Here is a 17,023-nt window from a genome sequence, read left to right as displayed (position 1 = left end):
TTATTTATTCATGATAGACATAGAGAGGCAGAGACACAGGAAGAAGGAGAACCAGGCTCCATGCAGGGAGCCCCACACAGGACTCGATCCCTGGACTCCAGGTTCACACCCTGGGCCAAAGGCAGGCACCCAACCGCTGAGCCACCAAGAGATCCCCAGAAAAATCTATTCTGTGAACTTTTGTTTAGATGGATGAAGCCCTTCTAAATACTTAAGGGATGATGAAGACGGCATCATATTATTATGTTCTGAGATAGCCATGTTAAGTAAACACTAATTTGGCTTTTGCTGCTTTCCTTTCTCATTTTTCACCTTTGGTGGGGCTCCTGGGCAGCCCTGGGGGCTCTCTCCCAGGCTTGGCCCACCCTGTGGATGAGCCTAGAAAAAGCCCAACCTGAGAGCACTGTCTGCTAACTAGTCTGAAGTACTAATTTTAAATCTCTGTAAAGAAAAGAAAAAATAAATCGCTGTAAAGAAAAACAAGTGAGGGACGCGTGGGTGGCTTACTGGTCCTGATCCCAGGGTCCTGGGATTGAGGCCCCCCACCCCGCACGGTGGGGCTTCCTGCTTCCCTCTCTCCCTCTGCCCCTCCCCTGCTTGTGCTCTCAACTAAATAAATAGTATCTTTAAAAAGAAAAAAGAAAGTTGGCCTGGTTGGCCTGGATTTCCTGGCCCATCCCTCCAAGTCAAGGCCGGCCCAGTGGTCCCCAGGGGAATTAGAGGCCAGTGCACGTGCGCGCATACACACCCCCGTCTGGGCCGCGGTGGTGGGTTCCAGGGCGCTGAGGCCCGGCACCAGGCCTCGCCCCTAGTTCCGCGGCGGCGGCAGGGGAGCCCAGGGGCTCAGAAGTCCAAGAAGCCGGGCCCCAGGCGCGGCGGCAGCTCTGGAGGCGTCACTTCCGGCGCGTCGCTTCCGGCCGGTGGCATCCGTCCTCCCCCGGCCCGGCGGTCGCGTAGAGCGGGGCGGAGGGACGATGGCCGCCCCATGGTGAGGCGCTGCTCGCCCGGCCTCCGCTGCCTACGGGACAGAAGGGTCTGCTCGGGGCTTCCCGGCGCACGCGAAACGGCCCCGCCCGCGCCTCAGCCGCGCGCAGAGCCCTCGGGGCGTCGCAGCCCGCCCACCCCGACCCCAAGGCCGCGCGCCGCGCGCTCCGTCTGTACCCGGACGCCGCGCTCTCCGGCCGGCGGCCCGCAGCCCACCTTAAATGCTGCGCGCCCTTAAGGCCCCGCCGTGGGGCGGGGTCGCCCCGTGTGTGGAGGGCGCCGCGCCCCCCGCCCGCCGTGCCGGGGGAGCTCGGCCCTCCCCAGAGTCCGGCGGCCCAGTCCTCGAGGCCGGCCGGTGAGCAGGCCCCGAGGCCCCGAGGTGGGCGCGTGTCGTCCAGGCTCGCGGGCGGAGGCCCCGGGCGTGTGCGCCCGGATGCGCACGGAGACCCCGCGCCGCTGTGGTCCCGCGGCCCCGCTGCGACCGGTGGGTGGAGGGGCCCGGCGGGCGCCCCGGAGCCCCGCATCCCCCTCTGCAGAGCAGGGCCCGGGACGCGGGGGGCCGCTCTGGCTGCGGGGAGCCCCCAGGCTGGGTCATTGTCTCGGGGGTGGTGGCCAGTCGGCCCGCAAAACGCTCAATAAAAGAAGCGGTCAGGTTGCCTCCAGTAGCTGCCGCACGCGCTGCGGCCCTAAGCCCGGCCGTCTGGCTCCCGGCCCCCTCCTCCCCCTCCTCCGAGAAGCCCCCTGGCCCACCCCCAGCGCCTTCGCCCGGCCCGACCCGCCTCCTCCCACGCGCTTGCTCCGCCCACCTCCAGCCGCAGCCTCGCTGGCCCGAGGGCTCGCCCGCCCTTCCTGGCCGCCGGGGCCCAGCGGGGTGGGGGCAGCGCTGGGGGCACGGCCTGGAGCGGAGCCGGGTGGCCGACGCTGCATCCGCCCTGGGGCCCGGGGTGCCGTCGCGCACGGATGTCCTGCCGCGGGAAGCTGACCTCCGTGCAGTGGCCGAGTTGCCAGGCTGCCCAGGACCGTCCGTGAGTCGGGCTCCGGCGACGCCGCTGGGTGTACCGGCCGCGGCCACCAGGCCCCCTGCCCCGCGTCGCTCACCGCTGCTGTGAAGGGGGAGCCTGCTTAGACGTGCAGTCTTTGTTCAGTGGCTTCTTTAAAGTTTGGCTTTTTTAATGGAGTGGAATGTACTTTACCGAAAGTATTTGAATTTGCAAGTAACATTTTAAAGCAGAATGAAAGCGTATTAACAGCATGAGAATGGGCATTAAGAGCGGAATAGAAAGGATTTTAGATGAGACAAATCCACTTGCAATGTAAACAAATTACAAAGTGGAGAGAAGCAAACCAGGATTTTAATGAACGTGGGACTACGCCTGTCAGAGTTGCCGGTTCCTCTGAATCTTGTGTGCTTTTTAAATTGGGGCACATCGTGCAAAGGTCTAAGAACTCTGCTCTCACTTTATCTATGACAAATATTTTTTTTTTCAAAACTTGTCGAGCTACATTATGCCACCTTGGTAATAGGCCAGTGTTTATTACATACATACTCCATTGGATACTCGGATAGTGTCCAGCTTTTCAGTGATAAAAACGACTATCTGTCTATTCCAGTATGTACAAAGGGCCAGCATGACCTTTGTTAAATTGTTTCTTTAGGACAGATTTCTCAGAGATGAAGTTTTTATTCATTTATTTTTTAAGATTTATTTTTTCATGAGAGACACAGAGAGAGAGAGGCAGAGACAGGCAGAGGGAGAAGCAGGCTCCATGCAGGGAGCCCGATGTGGGACTCAATCCCAGAACTCCATGATCACGACCTGAGCCAAGGGCAGATGCTCAACCACTGAGCCACCCAGGTGCCCCTCCAGAGATGGAATTTTTTAATTATAGTGTATAAAACTTGTAGACTTTCAGTAAATTTTATCTAAAATGCCCTGCTGACAATTTGAACCAATCTAGATTTCCTTACCATGTGTTTGAGAACATCTTGAGTTGTTTGTTCTAGAACAGGAATTGTTATTCTCAGGCTGATGAGCCTTGGAATTTAGGACTCTGCATAATTGGCTGGGGAAACATCAACGTCTTTATTTTCAGCAACCTCCAGCCGAACGTTTCTTCAGTGGTGAATGTTCCACGGTGACACTAGCAGGTAGCAGCAGCAGATCCCAGGCCCCTTCCTGTCCCTGAGCCCCTCACTGCAAAGTTGAACAGAGTTCCAGTCCCCCTACCTCCCCACACCTGTTTAGGACATGTTAGGTAGTGGGGCACTTAAAGTCAAGATGTCACGTGTGCACATTCTGAGGACAGCTCTGGGCAGGAGAGCAGTCAAGAGCTGCTCCCTGGACGAGTAAAGATGATTTATTAGCTACCTACTCCATGCTGGTCAGAAAGCGTTATGCCTTAGTTCTTGTTTGTGATACTATCTGAGAGGGAGATCACTCAGACCTTTATCACCAGTGACCTGGGGGTAGCCAGTGCTCCACCCTGTTTCCAGGCAGACTTGAAATCTACTGTTGGCTCTTAAAGCCAATTCTTTCTTGTCAGATGAAGGCTGCTGACCTTTAGTTTTTGCAGGACAAGAATTGCTTCTCTCTGAAAGCAACTTGAATCACATGGTCCAAGAAAGAAGAGGCTGAGGAAACACGGGAGCTGGAGTCCAGGAAGGCATTTGTGACCCCACCAGGACTTTGGTGAGTGTGACCCTTTGAGCTCAGGACCATCTGGCCTGCAGCTTTTTGTGTGTGCTGCCCAGCATTGGATCCTGGAGCAGCTGTACCGTTCCAAGCTTAAACTCCGGGCTAACGGCTGATTATAAACCTGATTTCATTTGATCCACGTTGAGACCTTTGTGTCTCAACTCCGTTTGTATATTGCTATATGTTACTCGTTTTTACTGTTGTCTGATGTCACATTGTATGAAAATTCCCTGCTTGACGTGTCCGTCCTCCTGTGAATAGATAGCTGGGTTTCTGCTGCAGATGCTCTTACTGGTGTCTTGTGGTGCACACGGGCTGGACTATCTGCAGGAGATGTTCTCTAGGATGCAGTGGTTTGCAGGATCATGGTGAAGGCTGCCCGGTGGTGATTATCTAATTGTACCCTCCCTTCTACATCAGTCTGTTGATTTTGTAGTGGAAGGAAGAGCTTTCTTCTCTAACCTGTTTATCAATGGATGTTTGGGTACTTGTTTTATTCAGTAGGTTCTAACTTTGTGCCATCATTATTGACTTTCTCTTTCACACTGCCCCTGGATCTCTCTGGAGAATATTCTGTTCAGAAGGTACACGGGTGGGTTCTTTGTCTTCTGTCTTCACTGTGACTATGTCATTTATTTGGTTTGTGGTTTGGTTCACCTCTGTTTGTATCGCACTTCAGAAATTTTATTGAGTTGGGTTATTTTTGTTTTTTAAGCATGTGGAACATTAATATAGTTCCAGAAGTCATAACTGTCTGAACAGATGCATTTGAGAACTGTTGTCTGCTCATATTCCCTCTCCAATCCCCTTCCTGCCCTGTCACCAGTCTCTTTGGGCTTGGGCTTATCTTCCTCATGTTTATTGTTGTTCAATGTGATTTTATTTTATTTTTAAAAGATTTTATTTATTTATACGAGAGAGGCAGAGACACAGAGGGAAAAGTAGGCTCCATGCAGGAAACCCGATGCGGGACTTGATCCCAGGACTCCAGGATCACGCTGAGTCAAAGGCAGACACTCAACCACTGAGCCACCCAGGCATCCCTTATTTATTTATTTTTAGTCATCTCTACACCAGTGTGGGGCTCAAACTCATTACCCTAAAACCAAGAGCCACACAATCCCCAACCAAGCTAGCTGAGCACCCCTGCTTCATCTCTTTAAATTGCTTGTCTTCCCTGGTTTTCTCTGCTGGAACTTTCATGCTTATTTTTTTTTTTAAGATTTTATTTATTTTTTCATGAGAGAGAGAGGCAGAGACATAGGCAGAGGGACAAGCAGGCTTCATGCAGGAAGCCCTATGTGGGACTCGATCCCGGGTCTCCAGGATCACGCCCTGGGCTGAAGGCAGGCCTTCCACCATTGAGCTACCCAGGCGTCCCTTTCATGCTTATTTTTTCTCCATACTTGGGTTACCGTCACTGTATTATTTTGATTTCAGTCTCTGTGCTGCATTCCAGATAATTTCCTCAGACATTTTTCTGAGGAACATTCTGAGGAACATTTTCAGACGCAGTAACTGTTTTCAGCTCTGTCGTGTCTGTGTAACCCATTAATTGAGATGTTTTGTATTTCAGATTTTTCAAACTTATTTTGAGGAACTTGTAGACTTACAGAAGAAACAACTGTACCTGTATGCTCTTCTCCCAGCTCCCCTCCTGATGTCCTCCATGACTTCAGTGAGATTTACTAAGTATTACCGGTGCATTGTTCCCATCTAAATATCCATACAAAACTACCACTTAACCTGCAGACTGTGTTCAACTGTGGCGAGCTTGCCACTGACGTCCGTTCTCTGATGTGCGCTCCTGTCTGGGTGCTATCCCACATTGCATTCAGTGGCTGTGTTCCAGTGGTCTTTGCCGGTTCTTGACTTTGTGACCTGAGGACTTTTGGGTTTGTCTGACATATTTTCTCGACTAGATTTTCAGTCATGTGTCTGTGGCATGAAAACCACAGCAGTGCCAGGTTCTCCTTTAGTGCCTTAGATCAGGACAAACATGATGTCTCTCTGTCTCTAGTGATTTCAGCTTTGGGCGATGTCTGCCAGTGTCTTGGGCTAAAGTCATGCCTCTCCCCTCTGATTAGATAGCACCTGAAAGGGAGCAGTTTGGATACAAACACATCCTTTTTTCAGCCCTGCAATCGGGCAACTCCTCTCTGGACATTCATCCCTCCTGGCATCTTGGATGGCATCTTGGGTCCCTGCATGGTGTCCTGTCACTCTTCTGCCCTTGGCTTGTCTGCCCCTCCCTGGAGCGCCAGGCAACTGCCCCTCCCCAACGGGCAGCCCTTCTCAGCAGGTAATCTTTGATCTTTGATCCCTATCCATTGATCTTCAGGCCTGAACTGAGCAGGATTTTCTCCAGAGCTAATTTCTTCTCCTGGTACCAGACTACGGGTGTGACTCGGAGCAGGACCCAGAGAGCAGGTCCAGCTTCATGGCCCACCTGCCTCAAGTACCCCCGGCTCCTACTAGGGGATCCTGTCCTGAGTTGGAGCTTCCTCAGAGCCTCTGGTGAGATTTCGCTTCTGCTATCCTACACCTGATTTCCAAAGGCCCTTTTTGATGACATCTCCCTGTGGCTGGTGCTTCGTGTCTCTGGCACCCCCCTTCCTGGGACCTGCTACCTCCTCCTCTGGCCTCCTTCCAGCCCCTTCCTCTAGTTCCTTGTCTTGCTCTTCTCCCAGCTGCATTCTCTGTCCAAGACTCTCCTGGGGGGTCGTGATTTCCATACTCAAAAATCTGTTCTTTGCCTGTTGAATCTTTCAGAGAAGAGTCTCCTGGTCTCCTGCCTGTCCTCTCTGTGATCTTCAGTCCCTGCTTTCTCTGCAGACCAAGGCCTATTTCCACCCCCTAACCCCAGTCCCTGGAGGAGTCTGAGTGCTGTCACTCTCCTGGCTGAGCCCCTTGACATTCTTGCTTTCTTGCTTCTCTCCCCAACCTCCATGGGCTTCTATCTCACCAAACAAAGCAAGGAAGCAGTTGGGAATCCTGGTGTGACTGATAAGTCTTGATGTGAAGGATAGAGGCAGACCCAGTGTCTGTCATGCCTTGGACGGCTCCAGACCTGGTTTTCATATTTGGACTTGGTGTGGGAACCATGAACACTTGGAGGGCTCCTGCCCCTCAGTTACTCTGGCTGGACATGAGGCCAGGGGTCTGCCTGTCGCTGTGCCTGGTTGTCACGTTGGCTCATCACTGGGCTGAGTAGGCTGCCTGTGAAGATGTTGATGGTCACGGAAAGATTGTTCACTGGAAGGTGAGCATTTCTTGGTGGCCCAAGCATCTATCCTGGGCTTCCTGAGCCCTGTTCTGAACATGGGGGATGGGAGCACTGGTGTGGTGGCTGCTGGGGCCCCAGCACCTGATGGTAGCCTCTGTGTGTATGGGAGGAGGGGAAAGTGCAACCTCTCGCGCACAGGAAGAGGAAGCTCCCAGGCACCAAGGAGCAGATGGTGAGGGTGGCCACCCCCAGTTACCAAGAGAGGCCCTCACCCTCTGAAGGTGGGTCTACAGGGCTGGACAGCAAGCTTCAGATCTGGGGATCTGGGGGCGGGCAGGCAAATTAGGTCTACTAGAAGGTGCTGTGAGCCCTGCCCTCCCCTCACCATACAGCTTCCCTGCTTGGTTCTCACCAATGGGCTCTGGCCTAAACAAGCATGGAAGCATGGTGTCAGCAGCTGCGGGGGCTTGGGAACCAGCTGAGGACCTGGAAGATGCTACTCCTGTTGACGAGAGCTCTTCAAGGTGCATGGGGCTCTTTTCCACATGGAAATCTTGAGCTTATAGAAGAGTTTAGAAAATAGTATGCTGCCTCCCTACACACCTGCATGCCCTTTGCTTTCCCTCGAGTCCCATCCTTGCTGTCTCCCCCACCCCATGAACCTGAACCTCAGTTCCCTGCTCCCCACTCTTTTTCAGAACCTTTTCTATTTTCATTTCAAAATAATATTGGGGTTTTGGCATGTTTAACAGCCTTATGGGGAAACATGTTGAATATTTCCTTCTACTGCTTGGTCTTATCATTTCAGACCTCCAGCAGCTTTAAGATTTCCCTATTGGCTCTCATGGCAGAGCCCCGCATCCAGCTGCTGTAGGCCTTGGCCTCACAGATGTGCTATGATCTGTTTCTGCCTCAGTAGACATTTAGGCTGTGTTTTGCTGCTAACAGAAATGCTAGGGGCACTTGAGGTGCTCAGTCAGCTAAGCCTCCGACTCCTGATTTCAGCTCAGGTTATGACCTCGAGGTCCTGGGATGAGCCCAGCATTGGGCTTCATGCTCTGCGAGGAGTATGCTTCTCCCTCTCCCTCTGCCCCTCCCCCACCATGTGCTTGCAGTCTCTCTCAAATAAATAAACCTTAGAGAAAAGGAAAGAAAGAAAGAAATGCTACATTAAACCCCATCCCCAGGCAAAGATATGAGCATGCTTGAAGGGCTCATGGATCCCCTAGAACCACCAGCTCCGTTTCTACAGCCAGCCTCAGCCATGCACCCTGTGGGTCATCTCTTCTTTTATTGTTTCTTGTCACTCGCAGAGACTCTTGAAGGGTCACATCCACACCAATTAGGTCTGGAACCTGCTTGCATTTGTGCTGCTGGGTGTGTTCAGCCTGGAACATTTAGTGACGGAACCCACAGAGCACCTCAATCACCCCGAACAAAACTGTGGGACTGGGCTGGAGAAGAGGAGGCAGAACAGGGGCACTGCAGTGGAGCCGGGCATTGTCAGTGTCCTGAGGCGTTGAGGAGCTCGTGCTCAAGAGGAGGCAGTAGGAGCCCATGGAAGGAAGGGCCAGGCACACCCCATAGGACCAGGTCATACATTCTGGGAAGGCTGCTCTGGTACAGCCACAGTTGGGATGCATGTAGGCAGCCTGGGCTAGATGCGGGTGCTTGCTGGGGCCTGTGGTGCTGAGTTCATGGTGGACAGAAGGACAGATATTGGGGGTCAAGGCATGGTGGGGGGAGGATGGCCGAGTCTCTGGTGCTACCTGTGCCTGGGGGATAGGAGCCAACTTTTGGGCGTGGGGAAAATGAGTCTTAGGTTTGGGGCACCTGGGTGGCTCAGTGGTTGAGCACCTGCCTTTGGCTCAGTCGTGATCCTGGGGTCCTGGGATCGAGTCCTGCACCAGGCCCCTTGTGGGGAGCCTGCTTCTCTCTCTGTGTCTCTGTCTCTTTCTGTGTGTCTCATGAATAAATCAATAAAATTGTTAAAAACATGGGACACCTGGGTGGCTCAGCGGTTGAGCATCTGCCTTTGACTCAGGGTGTGATCCCGGAGTCCTGGGATCGAGTCCCATATCAGGCTTCCAGCATGAAGCCTGCTTCTCCCTCGGCCTGTCTCTCTGCCTCTCTCTCTCTCTGTCTCTCATGAATAAATAAATTTAAAAAATAAAATCTTAAAAAAAATTGTTAAAAACAAAACAACCCAAAGTCTTAAGCTTGAGGAGCTTTTGGGCACTTGTCTGCAGATGAACATCAGAGGGCAGCCCAGGTGACTCAGCGGTTTAGCGCCACCTTCAGCCCAGGGCCTGATCCTGGAGACCTGGGATAGAGTTCCACATCAGGCTTCCTGCATGGAGCCTGCTTCTCCCTCTGCCTATGTCTCTGCCCCTCTCTCTCTCTCTGTGTATCTCTCATGAATAAATAAATAAAATCTTAAAAAAAAAAAAAAAAGATGAACAGCAGAGCAGCAGAGCGGGCAGGCTGAGCTGCCAAGGGAGGTCCTGCTGGAGGTGCCAGCCTACAAGAGAGGAGCTGCCAAGCCCCTGCTAGTGGTGCAGCCAGCTTAGCACCTAGATGCCTCATGCTACACACCGTGGAGTCAGGGATGCAGTGTGATGGAGATTCTTTTAGATGTATCATGGGCAAGAGGAAACACACAGACATCAGAAGCTGTGGGAACAGGAGGCTTGCTAGGGACTCAGGTTTGAAGTCACTGGGGGAGGAGGTGGGACTCTGGCCCTCCTGAGATGGGGGCAGGCAGTTGTCACAGAGGACTTGCCTGGCCGCCATGGGAGAAGCTGGATCTGATTAAGCCTGTGATCTTAGGAAAAAGGACGGAGGCTCACTTAAGAAGCTGCTACCACAGGTCTGAGACCAGTCGCTAGGGGTTTGGTATGCTGCAGGTTTTGTCTAGAAAGTAGACACTTTTAGGGCATGTGACAGAGGCGGACCCCAAACCCTCACCCTGGGCCCAGGGTGGACAGTGGCCCCACACAACGTGATCTGCTAGAAGTGATTGTCATGTGACCCCCGGGGCTGGAGCCCACTGACACACAGAGAATCAGGGTGGTGCTACTAAGGTCTCGGGTAAGGAACTGTCAGAGAACATAGAACAGAAGATGTAAGAAGGAACCAAAAGATCAGGAAAGAACGAAACACAGGGGCCCCCTAGCCGGCCTGGTTGAAAGAGCATACGACTCCTGATCCTGAGACCATGAGTTTGAGCCCTATGTTAGGTGTCGAGATTACTGTAAAAAAAAATTTTTTTTATTTAGTTAAAAAAGAACAAGATACTGTGAGAAAAACTGATCAATTTCAGGTGGAAACAAATAGAACTGGTTAATATATGAACAGTCAGGGTGCCTGGGTGGCTCAGCAGTTGAGCACCTGTCTTCTGCTCACATCATTGTCCCAGGGTCCTGGGATCGAGTCCCATATCAGGCTCCCCATGGGAGCCTGGGATCGAGTCCTATATCGGGCTCCCCACGGGGAGCCTGCTTCTGTCTCTGCCTGTGTCTCTGCCTCTCTCTGTGTCTCTCATGAATAAATAAATAAAATCTTTAAAAATATACGTGTATATGAACAGTCAGGTAAGGGCGTGGGAGAGCAGCAAGGGTATCCATTTGGCACCAAGACCCACCGGCGGCCTGGGTGTGGCCTATCCTCTGGGAACCAGTGGGAAGGTGTGCAGCCCCTGGGGTGGCCTCAGGAGCCTGGGGGTTTGGCGGCCTGCAGGGGGGCATCCTGGGGTCTGCAGACAGTGGGCAGGTAAGGAAGGGCAGCTGGTGGAGGCTGTGGTTCTCAGCACCTCAGGCAGTGGAGATGGTTGCCATTGGGGTCCTTCCTCCCAGCACAGGATGCTTTCACACAGATGTGAAAAGAAAGCCAAAATTCCACGTTTGCAGTTACTCCAAATTGGTGGTTACAACTTTTGAGGATGTTAAGATGTTCACAGTGAGTACTGCGCTTTCCTTATGGCTTGGGAGGGCAAGTCACAGTCCATGCTCTGTCCCTGCAGGTCCTCACCCCAGAGTCAGCCTAACTCATGCTGCCCTTGGCCTTGAGGAGACAAGCATGTCGGCCTCAGCCAAATCACTGGCACTGGCAGAGCTGGTCCCCGGCCCCGAGGACAAGCCCAAGGGAAGGCCGCTCCTTGCCTGGGGGTCTCTCTTTGGCCACCGCAGTGAGAAGATTGTTTTCGCCAGGGGCGAGGGAGCCCCTGAGGAGAATGTGCTCACCATAACCATCACGGAGACCACGGTCATAGAGTCGGACCTGGGCGTGTGGAGCTCGCGGGCTCTGCTGTACCTCACGCTGTGGTTCTTCTTCAGCTTCTGTACCCTTTTTCTCAACAAGTACATCCTGTCCTTGCTGGAAGGGGAGCCCAGCATGCTAGGTAGGTAACACAGGGCCCACCTTCCAGGGGTCAAGGCCAGGCTCCTGGGACTTGCAGGGCAGGGCTGGTTGCATGAATTGGTCCTTGGGAAGGAGGGGCTATGGGTCGGGGTGTCGGATGTGTCTGGGTGCAGAACCGCATGCTCCGTCTGCCTACACGCTAGGAAGGGAGTTCACACGCTCTCCTCTCCCTCCTTCAGGTGCAGTGCAGATGTTGTCAACTACGTTCATTGGATGCATTAAAATATTTGTTCCTTGCTGTTTATATCAACACAAAACCCGCCTTTCTTATCCACCCAATTTCATTATGATCATGCTGTTCGTGGGTCTAATGAGGTAAGGAATCTGATGTTCCAGTTGTGTGTTGCATGGAATGTCTTGGCCTCGCTAGGAGTGGGAGGCCAGTGGACTGACTCTACAACCACGTGATCACAGGCATGTTTCTGTTGTGGACTTTATGTAGTCATAAGAGCTGTCTGGATTTTAGGACAACAAATGTATTGGTTTTGTGGATCTGAATGCAATCAGATTTCTTTCTGGAAGTCATGAGTCTAATTTAATAATGTTTTGAGAGTGATGCCCTTCATTTCAATGGGCCCGCCACTCTGGGGACATGGAGCAGCACCCCACAGTTTGCAGGGGTGCACCTAGGACTCCCCAGGGGAAGCAAGGAGGGGGGCGGGCAGCTGGATCTTCTGTCCCACTGACACTTTTTGGCTTATTTTTAGGTTTGCAACAGTGGTTTTGGGTCTGGTCAGCCTGAAAAACGTGGCGGTTTCATTTGCTGAGACAGTGAAGAGCTCTGCTCCCATTTTCACTGTGATTATGTCCCGGATGATCCTGGGGGAGTACACGGGTGAGTGTTCCTCTGGCCCCAGCGCCTCTTCCCCCTTGGGTAGGGGGTTCTTTCAGCAACAGCATGGTACTGGGGCTCACCTCTCCAAGGTGGATGGTTCACATTTTGTGAACATGCCCTGGTGTAGGGAGTCTCCCACCACAATCTGCAGTCTATGTGGGGCCTGTCAGGGGGACACCCAGCAGAGCCTTGGACTCTATCCCAGGGCCCTGAGCATGCCCACACCCATGGATACCTCCCAACTGCAAAAGCAAGTCCTTCCTAAGGGCAAAACAGCACTTGTAGCCTCCTGTTCTCTGAGTTTTCACACATACAGTCCATCATGAAACAGACATTTTTGGCGGGCTGGAGGACAAGACCACATGCTAGAGAACCGAGGCGGGGCTCACAGGCAGAGTGCTCAACATGCCAGGTTCCCTTCCTTCAGCTCTCAGCCTGGCAACTGCATAGGCCTGGGGGCTGCTTCTCAGTGTGCTGGTGGCTCCCTAGAGACCTGGGTCTGAACAGCACTGTCCTGTGCCAGGAGGTGGCCATTGTCTCCAAAGGTCAGAGTGGAACTCTAACATGGAAGACTCTTTCCCTCGTCTACTTTGAATTTCACAGTAAACTAAATAGTATCTGAAACTGAAGCAACCAGAGGCCCAGTATCCTGTTTCCAAAGTGAGTGCTGTTCCGTCCTGCTCAATGGACTTTTTTTTACAAAGATTTTTTTTTTTAAGATTTTATTTATTTATTAATGAGAGACACAGAGAGAGGCAGAGACACAGGCAGAGGGAGAAGCAGGCTCCTGTGAAGAGCCCAATGTGGGACTCGATCCCAGGACCCCGGGATCACGCCCTGAACCAAAGTCAGACACTCAATCACTGAGCCACCCAGGTGCCCCTCAATGACATTTTTAACCTTTTGTGTCGAGTTTGTTCCTTGGATTTCAGAATGAGGCAGAGAAATAATCTCCACATAGATTGCAGATTGTGGTGGGGGACTCCGTACACCAGGCCATGAAACTGCCCCCACCCCTGGCTCCCCCTTTTGGACAGACTGGTCTGGAGACTGCTTGTCCACCCTCCTCATTCTCAAGCGAATTTCTGTGATGCCCGGCCAGGCAGGGCTCAGGGTCCCCCGGCTTATGCATCTTGCCCGTGGACCCAGCAGACACACCTCATGGAGAAAGGCCTCACAAGTCTACTGGCCTGGGAGATGGTGGCGAGCTTATTGCGGGTATGGACGTTGATGTGTTGTAATTTCCCTCTAGTGTAAAGACTCGGAAGCTGCTTGTTTTTGAATGAAAGTGGAATTAGCAGCTTCCATGAGGGGTATGAAGATGGCCTTGGTGCCCAGAAGAGATTTTGCAGCAGGAAGACTGACCACCACATCTCTTTTGTGTATTTTGTCCTTTCTAGGGCTGCTGGTCAACCTCTCCCTCATCCCTGTCATGGGAGGCCTGGCACTGTGCACGGCCACAGAGATAAGCTTCAATGTCCTGGGGTTTTCGGCTGCATTGTCCACTAACATCATGGACTGGTGAGTCAGGAAGAGCATGGGGACACATGGTGTTATCGGGATGGTGGACATTTAAGTTCATATTAACCCAGAATTACATCTCACAGTTCAAAGCTGGACACATCTGATGCTGCCTTTTCCTAAATACCAAATGCCTCATATCCCAATAAGGTAACCTTTTCTCAAAAAAAAACAAAAACAAAAAAACAACTAGAATTTGACAACATGTGGTCTTAGTATTAAAAAGACTCATTGCAGGGACATGGTTAACTAACAAATGCCGAATGCCCTTGTGGGGAAATGCCTCTACGTTCAGCTAAACAAAGGGGAAGAGGCCGTCCGATGCCTAGAACAAAGGGGCACTTTCTGGTCCATGCCAGGGCCATGAGAGGCCGTGCCCATAGGGGCAGCCAGTGTCAAGTGCCAGACGAAAGGCACCACCTGGGAGGTTCCTTGTCCTGCAGCAGAAGGGGACATATGTTACGTTCTCGGTTGCTCTTTGGATTCTTGAGAGCAGCCATTCTGTATCCTGTATAGGCCATGGTGATGAGGTCCACGCTGAGGCCGTGGCTAGCCCTACTCTTCGAGAAGTAGTGATAGCTTCTAGGTCTCCTGTTTCTGGGAAAGAGAGGAAACAGCCACATGGGTGTTTATTATTGCTTTCCTGTTTAAGTCAGACAGGCTCACCCTGAGGTTTTCAATACTAGGGCCAAGTGAAAATTTAAAAGTCACCTTTAATTTCATTTTTGACATTTAGATGTATTTCCTTCCTGGCTTTTTCCCCCTGTATTTGTAGCTCCTAGAAATCTAATACAGCCTCATCATGCATTCAGCCTGTGCCTGGCTCTGCTCCCTCTGTGTGGTCCTGTGAGCATCCCATGCTGGCACCAGGGGCTCTCAGAAACCTTAGCCTTATGATTGCCTCCTGCAAATTAGTGACTCCTTGCCTACATGTGCAGGGAGTGTCTCTTCACATGAGCTCCACTGGAGTTTCTGACGCTGTGCAGGGTAAATGCCCATCAGAGAGACAGAGCCTGTGAGCATCCACAAGGGCCCTTGAGCCATGCTGCCAGGGTTGCCCACAAGATTGTTTTGATTTCTAGTTCCTTAGTGAGGGCTTTAGTCTTTTCTGGTCCTCAATAAAGTTTTTGCATCAAAACAAAATGAAACAAACCTCTGCTTCTAGAGTCCAGAGAACAGAGTCCCTAGGGGAAGTGACAAGCCCTTTGGTTCCTGAGGAAGCTAAGTGCTGTTTCATTTTCTCGTTGGCCACGTGTGTATTTCCCCTGTGGTTTGTCTGTTCCGTTCAGGAATTTTGTCCATTGTTTTTTCACTGGTGTCTTCATGAGCTTAGACTGTTTTGTTCACTTTTTTCCACGTGTTGAGTCCTCAGGTGCCCAGCCTGTGGCAGTTACTGATTTTTGGGGACTCTTGGCTCAAGGTGAGGTTTTATGCAGCACTTCGGTCAGGATTCTCTGACGCCTAAGATCTGGGTGACCTCAGGCACATCACTCAATCTCTGAGTACCTCAGTTTACCCTTCTGTAAAGGGGGCCATTCATGGAGTCCCCCTCACAGTGAAACAACACCCAGGATATCTCCAGGATGGCCTGGCTCCTAGCAGACATGCAGGGCCATCATTGCTTAGAAGGAGGCAGACACGAGGTCCCTTTGAGGTCCACGCTAACTTCTTGCATCGCCAGCTAACCTCTTCTTTTCTTTATTCTAGTTTGCAAAATGTTTTTTCAAAAAAACTCCTGAGCGGGGACAAATACAGGTTCTCGTAAGTATTGTTAGCCCATGAAACTCCCCAACTTTTAGGCCTGAGAGGACCTTTTGCCCCTTTGAGCTTTCAGAATCCACGTAGACCTGACACTTTTCCCACTTGGGCTTAAATGGCTTTTAAAACTACTTTTTGGAGGGGGTGCTTGGCTGGCCCAGTCGGAGGAACAGGCGACTCTTGGTTGCAGGGTGTGAGTTTGAGCCCCATGTTGGGTGCAGAGATTACTAAAAGAAAAAAGAAAAGAAACTTTGAAGAATAAATAAATAAAAGTACTTTGTGGAAACTTGGAAGAAAAACCCCTTATGTTTCCAGCTGCCTTTTAATCTGCGGTAGCCACGCAGACTGGCCATCACACACAGGCCCTCCCTGTCCCCCACGACAAAACAAACTTGTCACGCACTGGGTATTCTAGAGCTGCCTGCTGGAGGCCTGGCCTCTGCCATGGAGAGAGGCCCTCAGGTCCCTGTGTTGCCCCTGCAGGGCGGCAGAGCTGCAGTTCTACACCAGTGCCGCAGCCGTGGCCATGCTGGTTCCCGCCTGGATCTTCTTCATGGTGAGTGTCAGGACACCACCTGGCGCCTGGGCTGCTGTTTACCTGTAGTGATAGTGACTTGGGAGCAGGACGCTTTAACTTTCCAGGTCATGTGGATAGCTCCTTGGTGTCATGGCTTTGCTGCATCATTCACAAAGTGTCAGCAATGTGCCCTTGAGGCAAAGGCAGAGAAAGTGGAAGCCAAACCTTGTACGGGTCTCTGACATGGGCTTGTGCATGTAGAGGCCAATCTGTAGCTGTGGGAGTTTCCTGAAATTTTTGTGTGAGGGTTTCTAGACTTGTTTATTTCTATTTTTTTTATTATTATTATTTATGATAGTCACAGAGAAAGAGAGAGAGAGAGGCAGAGACATAGACAGAGGGAGAAGCAGGCTCCATGCACTGGGAGCCCGACGTGGGATTCGATCCCGGGTCTCTAGGATCGCGCCCTGGGCCAAAGGCAGGTGCTAAACCGCTGCGCCACCCAGGGATCCCTGTTTATTTCTATTTTAAAATAACATGTGCAAAAAAATAATAAAATAACGTAACGTAACATAACATAACATAACATGTGCCTAGCTATAGAGCAATGAACGGGCAGGAGTATATAAACAAGAAAGTCTGTCTCCTGATCTCTCCTGGACCCACTCCTTCCTACAAAGTTCCCTTCCAGACCTGTCTACATGGCTAGAAACATACTCAAATATACATGTATGTAGTATGATTCCACTAGTGTTATAAAAGAGATCTTTTTTTTTTTTTTTTTAAACACAAACAGAACTGGGCTGTTTTGTCCTTTGTCTGTGTTCCGAAGTGTGGCTGTGCCCTGATTTGTCACTGCCCCATCAACAGACACCTGACTGCTTGGTGCATTTCATACAGAACAAGGAGTTTCTTGTGTTATGTCGTTAGCAGATGAGATTGTTTCTGTAGGATACATTTTTGGAATTGGAACAATTGATTGAAAGAATGTGCATACCTGAAAATATTTTTATTGGTAAAATGTACATAAACATAAAATTCACCATTCCAACCATTTTAAAGTGTAC

The 17,023-nt window shown here is 51.4% G+C and overlaps 1 protein-coding gene across 9 annotated transcripts in view; it reads left to right on the top strand.

Annotated features, from left to right (window-relative positions):
- Positions 1-897: 897 nt before the first annotated feature.
- Positions 898-17,023, top strand: part of LOC489590 (solute carrier family 35 member E2A) — a 23,778-nt gene continuing 7,652 nt past the window's right edge. The window contains exons 1-9 of one of the 9 annotated variants that reach the window (XM_038537646.1): positions 898-988; positions 3,559-3,674; positions 6,022-6,197; positions 10,928-11,305; positions 11,505-11,640; positions 12,033-12,160; positions 13,561-13,681; positions 15,389-15,442; positions 15,923-15,995. In XM_038537646.1, the coding sequence (XP_038393574.1) occupies positions 10,984-11,305; positions 11,505-11,640; positions 12,033-12,160; positions 13,561-13,681; positions 15,389-15,442; positions 15,923-15,995 (834 nt within the window). In that variant the 5' untranslated portion in view covers positions 898-988; positions 3,559-3,674; positions 6,022-6,197; positions 10,928-10,983. Of the gene's footprint in view, positions 989-1,338; positions 1,469-1,861; positions 2,010-2,029; positions 3,134-3,558; positions 3,675-4,247; positions 4,265-5,836; positions 5,983-6,021; positions 6,198-10,927; positions 11,306-11,504; positions 11,641-12,032; positions 12,161-13,560; positions 13,682-15,388; positions 15,443-15,922; positions 15,996-17,023 lie in introns of those variants that run through there. The other 8 variants (XM_038537647.1, XM_038537644.1, XM_038537645.1 and 5 more) reach the window with 8 other exon arrangements.

Source organism: Canis lupus, chromosome 5, assembly GCF_011100685.1.
Source record: "Canis lupus familiaris isolate Mischka breed German Shepherd chromosome 5, alternate assembly UU_Cfam_GSD_1.0, whole genome shotgun sequence".
In the NCBI taxonomy this organism is placed as follows: Eukaryota; Metazoa; Chordata; class Mammalia; order Carnivora; family Canidae; genus Canis; species Canis lupus.
Note: the sequence above shows the minus strand (reverse complement) of the source record. Positions and strands in the feature narration are given on the sequence as shown.